Source organism: Anoplophora glabripennis, unplaced genomic scaffold (genome assembly GCF_000390285.2).
Source record: "Anoplophora glabripennis isolate ALB-LARVAE unplaced genomic scaffold, Agla_2.0 scaffold529, whole genome shotgun sequence".
Classification (NCBI taxonomy): domain Eukaryota; kingdom Metazoa; phylum Arthropoda; class Insecta; order Coleoptera; family Cerambycidae; genus Anoplophora; species Anoplophora glabripennis.
In genome coordinates this window covers 343,968-353,792 of record NW_019416645.1, presented here as the reverse complement: position 1 = coordinate 353,792, position 9,825 = coordinate 343,968, and the positions used below count along the sequence as shown (strand labels likewise).

General features: G+C 32.2%; 1 protein-coding gene across 2 annotated transcripts in view; it reads right to left on the bottom strand.

Moving 5' to 3' along the window:
* Positions 1–1,224: 1,224 nt before the first annotated feature.
* The window catches only part of LOC108909653 (myotubularin-related protein 3), a 35,361-nt gene continuing 26,760 nt past the window's right edge, over positions 1,225–9,825 (bottom strand). The window contains exons 15-17 of one of the 2 annotated variants that reach the window (XM_018714043.1): positions 7,449–7,541; positions 5,308–5,510; positions 1,225–2,682 (exon numbers count right to left, since the gene is read on the bottom strand). In XM_018714043.1, coding sequence (XP_018569559.1) covers positions 2,481–2,682; positions 5,308–5,510; positions 7,449–7,541 — 498 coding nt within the window. In that variant the 3' untranslated portion in view covers positions 1,225–2,480. The remainder of the gene's footprint in view (positions 2,683–5,307; positions 5,511–7,448; positions 7,542–9,825) is intronic. The other variant, XM_018714044.1, reaches the window with a different exon arrangement.

The following is a 9,825-nucleotide window of genomic DNA, read 5'->3' as shown; positions in this document are numbered from 1 at the left end:
GTCATATTTTTCTTCCTATTTAATTATGTATCTTTTCAAGGGTTGATTTTAGGCGAAAATGGAAGAGGAAAAAATGGGGTTAAAAACGATCTTTTGTGATCTCAGCAGGGCATTCGACTGTATAAATCACAACACTTTACTGTCGCGACTTTCGGAATATGGTATTAGGGGTAATTCATTACAATGGATTTCTTCCTTCATCACTGGCAGAAAACAGTTTACTTCGATACATCATAAAGAAGATAATTATCTAACATATGTGAGATCTAACTTAATTACGGCTGAATCGGGAGTGCCTCAGGGATCCGTATTAGGCCCTGTTTTGTTCATTTTATATATGAACAGTATTGAAAATATTCTGGGTAATGGTTCTTTTTCGTTATATGCAGACGACATCTCTTTAATTATATCGCACAAGTCCGATATTGACGCGCAAAATAAATGTGATCAAATTATGAATTCTTTATGTGATTGGTTCATTGAAAGTCACTTATACTTAAATACTGATAAAACACGAATTATGCGTTTTCATACTCGACAAAAAATCTGTGAGCCTCTGTGCATAAAAATTGGTAATTCTTCAATTAAGACTAGCTCAGAACCTGTAAAATTTCTGGGTATATTACTCGATGAGCACATGACATGGAAACCACACTGTGAAAATGTGGTTTCATATTTAAGTTCCATGAACTTTTTATTTTTAAATCTTAGAGATGTCTTAACGAGATAACAGTTGTTAAGTTTATATCATGCTCGTGTAGATTCACATATTCGTTATGGTATTTGTTTATGGGGTGAGTCCACTCTGTCCCAAGCAATACTTAAACTAAACTAAACTAATTTGGACGAATATCGAGTGCAGAATCGTAGTTTTCAAGTTAATGGTGGCGGGTCTAGGTGCGAGCCCCAAATTAGGTCTTAACCCATTAACGAATGACACCGAGAATTCTCGTCTACGAATTCCATGGCATGTTACTCCGGCAGGGAGTAAAGATGGGTGCCGGCCCTCCTATGTACACTGTTTTCAGATGGCATGGGAAGTTTTGGTCGAAAAATGCATCTGATCGTTTTATGTTAACGAGTTAATGGCCATAAGAAGGTTAAATTGGAAAAAAAGTCGTCGCTGGTTATAGGCCATAAAGGATGCTCCTGATGAAACAGTTGTTGCTACAAATGAGGATTACATACTCGATAAAACTTGGGGTTAAAGTAAAACCGACAAACCACAACTTAAATCTTTTTATTTTTGCAACTAATGATTAATATAAAGTACATTCTTTTCTATAACACTAAACTTTAAATGCAATCTAAATTTAATTTTACAAATATTGATTGATAATTGATATTTTCCATTTGTGTGTAAAGTAATTACTAACGAAAGATAAAAAAGCCGTTTTTCCCTCTGCGAAATTTTAATGCCCTGCCTTAGAAAATATATAATTACTTACATAAAGGAACTGCAATTTGTTTTATCTTTTTTTAAAATTAAATACTTTGCTTCTATATTTACATTTACATTTTCTTACATCGAAATTTGTAACTAACCACGACTGTCCCGAAAAAGTCTCCACAAGTGATTTTATGGCATTTCTTTCTGTGGGACGTGTTCGCTAAAGAAAGGAAACGTCATGAAATAACTTATAAATCCGTTCAGGTTGTGGCATTAACTTTTTTTTTTTAGGTGGTTTGGATAAAAATTGACAAAAAACAGCGAGATTGCGGCAATGTTTAAATGCGACGTTGGATATCGTGGTGGTCGTCGCTTTAATAGCGGCTAGTGATTTTCCAAGACAATTTTTATGTCACCGTTACGTCACCATCCAATTTGATTATACGCACAATTATTTTTTATTTTCTTCCCACGATTTTCTGTTAACTTCTACTACATTCAACAGATGTTCAACTGTAGAAATATATTTAAAATTTTGCAAAAGTAAAATGCAGAGTAACATTAATATATTCTTATTTTAGTAAAAATAAATTTTAAAATCTCTCTTCCGTCTCGAATCGTACGAAAAATTGCGGCCGAACCCTCAACTAGTGCGAAAACCTTTACAAACACCCTTACTCCTTATCATCACAGAGTTACTTTTTTTTTTTATTACTCAAATGTTAAAAGAATCATGTCAGTTTTGTGGTGCGATACATTTTCCAAAATCGTCTCGACTAGAACAAAGCTAGACGAGACGAGTCGGATAGGGCACGGCTCATTGTGTGTTGGGTCAAAAATTTAAAACCACAAATCAGAATGAATTATTTATTTAAAAACTCCCACATCACGAGATACAATAATTAACAAGAATTTTATTCTAACAGTTAAAAAGAGACACGCTGCGCATACTCACGATTTTGGAAAATGTATCGAGTCAGTGTTGTTTCACGTCAATAAACAGCAGTTAAACAGCCAAAATATACCCGGAACATCCTCGAAATTTTCAAGGAAACAACTTTATTCATTGAAGAATCGGCGGAAAAAATTGTTAGTTACTCGAAGCGGCAATCTGAGGGTTGGTATTGGTAGTTTGAGTGTTGGTGTGTTTGCACTGATTGGGTATCTCAGGACAGTCCCTCCGGAGCTGAGAATAACACCCAGTGCACACGCGTACGGGATTGTACAGCTGTTCCGAGGGCAACGGGGTGCTGTTTTCAGAACAGTCGGCACAGAAGATCTTGCCGCATTTCCTGAAAACGATCCACGAAAGTGTTATACATGGTGAACATTAAATGTCTGCATATATTTTAAACAGAAATACTAGGGTGGATCGATAAAAAAAATGGACTATTTTTTTTTACTTTATACTCTGAAAAATAGGTTGCTAGACACCTCTAGAAAATTCTCTCCAAATATGATTTCTTAATTTTAATAGGAAGGTCCTCCGCTTTACAGTTTTCCATTTTTTCCTCAGTATCAGAAAAAAAAAATTCATATCTCTCTATCAACTGTTCGTTAAAAATATCTCTCCTCGTATACTTGTAGGAAATTGAACGCTCTACAATAAAAGGTCTCTTACATTTTTTTCGTAAACCTCACCGTTTAAAAGATATTAAAGGTTGAAGTTTGATTATTTTAAGACAAATTTCTGTTTTGCTTATGAATTTTATAACTCGTTAACAAAAAACCATTATGAAATGCTCAATTCATAGTTTTGTAGGAAATTAACTGCTCTACAAAAATGGTTCCTTATGATTAGTCGATTAAATAAAGCGTTTAAAAGATATTCATCGTCAAACTTCAATGCACGCCAATTTTAACAGGTTTTTATTAATAATTCGAAAAATTTCAATTTAGTTTATGAGTTTCAGGGAAATTTATACAAATTTGAGTTTCTATCGTAAAAGTAACAATTATAGAGAAGTTCTTTGTTGGAAAATTTATTTGAAGTTTTTATTCTAATAATATTTTTATAAATTTTATCTCTAATTTAAAATCCCGATTGTGTTATTTTTTTTTGAAAGCGTGTGTTCAGAACGTATTTCAAAACTTTTTTTCACAAAATATACATAAAATTTTTCGTTCTAGGGGAATTTAGTTTTGAATTTCATTACTTCTTCTGTGTGTCTTGTGAAACTAACGCCATCTATGTTTTTTATTCTCAACTTATCTTTAGTGTCTATACGTTTCGTACCGCATTTTCAGTGATTTTAAAACTCATGATCTCGTATACGTGATAAGATAGTTTATTACAAATACCTGTAAGTCTTATAATCACTACATAAATTTATTTATTATTAATTAACCTATAATGGACAAGGAAATTCGTTTGACCGGTATACTTATGCAAAAAATTTTGGAACGTAAGTTACCAACAGTGAAAGAGGTTACGAGTGTGTTATTCTGAAAACTGAAAGTTTTAAAGTGTTTAATCAAACAAAGTGCTAAAAATTCAGTTGACCAAGTTATTGAACTGAGGAAAAAAATCAGATTCCAACTAGTGGAGCTCCTAATGCAGTCAAAAAAATTCTTCGCTATCGTACTCAATGGTTAAAATTACAAAAAAGTTAAAAAAAAAATCAGCACGAAACCAAATTGTTTGAAATTTTATAACTCACTTGATAATTAAATAAAAAAACTTTTTAGTAACAAATTGAACATTTTTTTCTTTAAGATTAATACTTTTCATAATAAATTTCTAACAAAAACGTTATTTTTTCAAGATTTAATGAATCATTGACTCTCAGTCAGAAATAATGCAGTAATTTTTTTTCGATGTCACCAAACATGCTTACGACTAAAAAAACTAGAAAAATAGTTTACAACATTTCTCTGTTCATAGAAACTCAAATTTGTATAAATTTCCCTGAAACTCATAAAACTAAATTGAAATTTTCTGAATTATTAATCAAAAACTGTTAAAATTGGCGTGCATTGAAGTTTGACGATGAATATCTTTTAAACGCTTTATTTAATCGACTAATCATAAGGAACCATTTTTGTAGAGCAGTTAATTTCCTACAAAACTATGAATTGAGCATTTCATAATGGTTTTTTGTTAACGAGTTATAAAATTCATAAGCAAAACAGAAATTTGTCTTAAAATAATCAAACTCAACCTTTAATATCTTTTAAACGGTGAGGTTTACGAAAAAATTGTAAGAAACCTTTTATTGTAGAGCGTTCAATTTCCTACAAGTATACGAGGAGAGATATTTTTAACGAACAGTTGATAGAGAGATATGAATTTTTTTTTCTAATACTGAGGAAAAAATGGAAAACTGTAAAGCTCTAAAGGTGTCTAGCAATCTATTTTTTAGAGTATAAACTAAAAAAAAATAGTCAATTTTTTTTACCCACCCTAAGAAATACAGTTTATTGGCTAGGACATGTTAACGGATTGTTTTTTTTTTTTGTTGAGAACCGCTGACTTGCGGAACGTTTGCAACTGTGCAGTGTTACCGGTGTACATAGAACACCATCTTTTTATATGAAATGGAAAGAAAAAAATATAAATAAAACTAAGCGTTTATTTACGTGTCACAGCGCGTATTTAGCAATGCACAGATTTAACCTGCAGTATGAAATTAAAATGTTTAGGTCTTTCTTAGAACTGGTAATTATTATTTGGTGCATTGGAAAAATGATTGCCTTTCACATGGACAGCGGTTCTCAACGTGTAGGAGGACGAATTAAAAAAAAAAAACGGATATCTCCGTAAATATTTGTAATTCCAATAATAACTTTCTCCGGGCACGCTAGCATCGCTCATACTCATTCGGAATGTAAAATTAATTTAGCGACGTCGAGTAATAAAATGCCGAGTGCTGGAACGGGACGAGTCGCAAAGCGTTTGAAGAATAAACATTAGTCACCTGCAATGATGTCTCCGCCTTCCTAACCAGAATTCCGTCCCGCAGCCCGTACACCTCGATACAGCGTGGTCGGGAACCCAAAGGGTCTGACAGTCGGCCAACGAGGCCTCCTCTATCGCCACCCAGGACATGTCGGAGCGTTGCGATTCTCCAGCCGAGGCCTGTCCCTCGCTTGCGCTACATATCGACTCAACGACGGAGCTCTGCAAAGAAAAAAGGGCATTTCTCTTGGCCGTGCGAGATCTGAAGCTTTGCCAGAGGGATATGTTAAAAAATATGGTGGTTCGGAAATGGGCTTAATTTCGAGAGAAAATATATTTTAATTTAATTTTTATGAGCCACTGCAAACTAATGTTTCTTCTCCCTCCTTTCTTATTTTGTCCAGTTGGATTCTATACAGGATTGGTCAAAAACAGGTTCGATTTTCGAGAGAAGTTAAGTGACAGAAAATGGCATATTGATATTTTGATTCGGAAGTTTTATAAATTTTGTCGCTTTCTATGATTCAATTATAACACAAATGTGTATTTTTTTAAATTTAACACACTACATATTTTTCGATTTTTGTCCCTGAGCACATTTACACGGAAAATTACTTTCAAAGAATAAACACAAACACCAAAATTTATTATTCCGTGTTTAGTGTTGTGGTTGCATGTGACGTTTTGATGATTAAAAATTTAAAAAATGAACCAATAGGACACAGAAATGTATCAAGAAACAATCGATTTACAAAAAAATAACGAATTTTACATAAATTTCAAATGTCAAACAATACATAGGTGTTCCTTTTAAAAAATTATTTTTGTGTAATAAAATAACTGAAAAACCTGAAATAACCAAAATTGAAAAGTGACATCTCAAGCAAATCAAGATTTCAACTTTTCTCAAAAGTCAAGGTCGTGACATCTAAACTACTTTTTTTCCTATTTTTTGAGAGAAACAGAGAAAACCTCTCAAGTGTACAATTTGTCCCACACCGTACATTGCTTGTACTACTCATTCCAGGCGATTGAAGGAATTTATATGAAAAACACCAGTTTACACATTTTTTTTTTATATAAACATTTATAATTTCCTGCTCTTGCTCACTGTGGATCATTTATAAATTTTTGGGAGAGACACGAAATCTGAAAGTTTCGTCGTACACTCTCAAAAATTAAGCTCCAAATTCCAAGAAGAAAAACCTTTTGTAGCAATGAAGTCCGGTGAATATTTATCTGTCTTTTAAATAAACGGCTGTTAGCGTAAGTTTATTTTTAGGGAAAATAAAGTCAATAATGTTTGTCTCGACAACATTATAAGGGGATGGAGGTTGTATCCGTTCCAAAATGTGACAATTAGGAAGGAAACTAAAGTTTTGTATGAAAATTTGTAGATAATTTTCCCTAAAAATACCTTCAAGTTATGCCAGGTGTAATTGAAACAAATCCATCGTGATTTTATGGAAATATGTTTTTTAATGCTTCACAGTTTGATCTGACAAAAAGTGAAAGGAACAACTTACCAGTTTTGTATCGTTCTCAATATAAGAAAGTTCCGTACAATTTCTCGATTGGTTTTCTTCGATCATTGTTTCCAGGCAAATCTATTGCATTAACTAGTGTTTGGCGAGTCCCGACAGACCATCCGTAATTTGGAAATTTTGATGCTTCTACAGTGTAGAATACCCAGCCGGGGCCGTTTTTTTTTTTTAGAAGCAATAAAATTTAGAAATCATTTCTAAAACTGGCTGGATATGGAAATAGCTTGGATTCCTGTAAATTGTGAAAAATTTTGAAATTGTTCTATTTTTTTTTTCTTAAAATAGATTAGAAAGTTCACCAACTTATCGTATTCCTTTTCTAGGCCAGAAAGGTGCTGCGTCTGTCCATCAGACACAAAACAAACTGCAGATTTTTACTAAAGCACTTATATTTATAAATTTACAAAAGTTTTCATTTACACTTGGCATAGCTCCTGTTACAGTTATGAGAATCTTCGCAGATCCTCGTTTAGTCAGTTAAAAAAAAAACAAAAAAAAAAACGGTTCAAACAATACTAATAAAAAATCATTAGCAGTAACAAGCACAGAAAACAATCAAATAAAGCTTGAAAGAAAAAAAATATATAAAATTGAAATCGGGCTAACACTGACTGACCAGTCGGTTCGGAAGGGGACTCGAATTTCTTTGGGGGCTACAACTGAGAGACTTTGATATACTCCGATTCGTTGACTCCACGTCACTATCAGACTATAAAAAATATAACAACAATAATAAGATGTCTTTAACTCTAGGCATGGTACATTTAATAATTTTGCCTAAAAGGCGTAGCAAAGAATAAAAAATAACAAAACAGGTAAAATGTAACTGCTCAAGCTAAATGAAAATCGGGAGTATCAAAAAAATACCCACAGTCACTGTTTCTCCAACAAATTTGTTTTGATCGTTTGTAATTATCTTAAATAAATAACCCCTTACACCAAAAAGGGGTTGATTTTATAAATATAGTTTCGCTTAACCAGATATATCTCGCACCTTAAAAGTAAAACATAATTCTCAACGACTACACAGTCATCACAGTTAATTATATTACAGTCATTATAGCTTTTTTTCGGAAAAAAATACTGTTAGATGTTTATCTGCTGAATATTGTTCCAAAACGTGTTACAAACAAAATATCAAAAAATCAACTCGAGACTAGTTGGGAAACTTTGTTAAAACAATGGTCGAAGTTACGGAAAAGTGGTTTTTTGACTCGCGTAAAAAAAACTATTATTCATAGAGAAAAAAAGTTTTTACAAAAAAGGTAGGTATTAAATAAATCTGTAAAATAGGACAAGTCTGATTAAATTCCGATAATTTGTTTATCCGCAAGAGCTCAAAAATGGTCAAAATTGTCCGCTTTTTTCAATTGCTAATAATTAATGCAATTTTCATCGCAGACACTTATAATTCAGGATTTTTGAGGCTTTTTGCACCCTTTATAAGTGGTAAAAAATTCAACCTGAAAGCTTAATTACTTTGGCATTGGCGGAATTTTTTATCTAAGATGCTATTTTCCATTCATTTTTCCCAAGCTCACAGGCGTTATAGGGTTTTGATCATTAGTTGTTTTTGTACCTAAATAGTTGCATTTACTGAGAATTAAATTTTTCAAATTTAATTTGTTTAAAAATGACTGAAAAAATGTTAATATTTATTAAATTGTTAAGATAGGTAATTATTATAAAATAAAATAGTAACCTCTATACTTTAGTTTTCTTCGAATTTTAAAAAAAAAATCGTATGTTGATTAGAAGCCGAGATAATTTTTTTTTTTTCATTTAATCACAGTGACCTTAATTATTAATATTAAGAGCCGAAATTTGGAGAGAGTATACATTAAGAGCTATATTTTCATGTCCTACATTAACAATAAGGTGAATTCAACTATTTAATTGCAAAAAATAAGATAGCGGCGATGCGTTCTATTACTCGATCTAGCGAACGAGCGGGAAGAGCGAGGCTAAATAAAAAATTAAATCTCTGGTTGAAATAATGTTAATGCAATAGCTTCAATGCTCATGAATTTTCGCGCTACCACAAATTAAAATAAGAATCATCTCGATAGGTTCATTATTAACCGAGATATGGCTAATTATTCCAGCCCCATCGATTTGAAGCCGCTCGATCATTTTCCTGTGTGCAACCAGGCACGTAATGCGCATGCTCCGCCTCTCTCTCCCCACGCGTTCGCTAGACCGAGTAATAGAACGCATCACCGCCGTCTTCTTTTTTGCAATTAAATAGTTGAATTCACCTTTTAATGTTAATGTAGGACATGAAAATATAGCTCTTAATGTATACTCTCGCCAAATTTCGGCTCTTAATATTAATAACTATGGTCACTGATTAAATAAAAAAAAAAAAATTATATCAGCTTCTAATCAACTTAGAACGATTTTTTTTAAAATTTGAAGAAAAATAGTACTAACTAAACTATAGACGTTACTATTTCATTTTATAATAATTACCTATCTTAACAATTTAATAAATATTAAAATTTTTTCAAAATCATTTTTAAACAAATTAAATTTGAAAAATTAAATTCTCAGTAAATGCATATGTCAATAAAACTATTTAGGTACAAAAGCAACTAATGATCGAAACTCTACAACGCCTTTGAGCTTGGGAAAAATGAATTGAAAATAGCATCTTGTTAGATAACAAATTCCGCCAACGCCAAACCAATGAAGCTTTCGGGTTGAAATTTTTACCACTTATTAAGGGTTCAGACCTTCAAAAATCCTGAATTACAAGTGTCTGCGATGAAAATTGCATTAATTATTAGCAATTGAAGAAAGCGGCCATTTTCGACCATTTTTGAGCTCTTGCGCATAAACAAATTATCGGAATTTAATCGGACTTGTCTCATTTTATAGGCTTATTATACTATACCTACCTTATTTGTATAAACTTTTTTTCGCTATGACTAATAGTTTTTTTATGCGAGATAAAAAACCACTTTTCCGTAACTTTGACCATTGTTTAACCT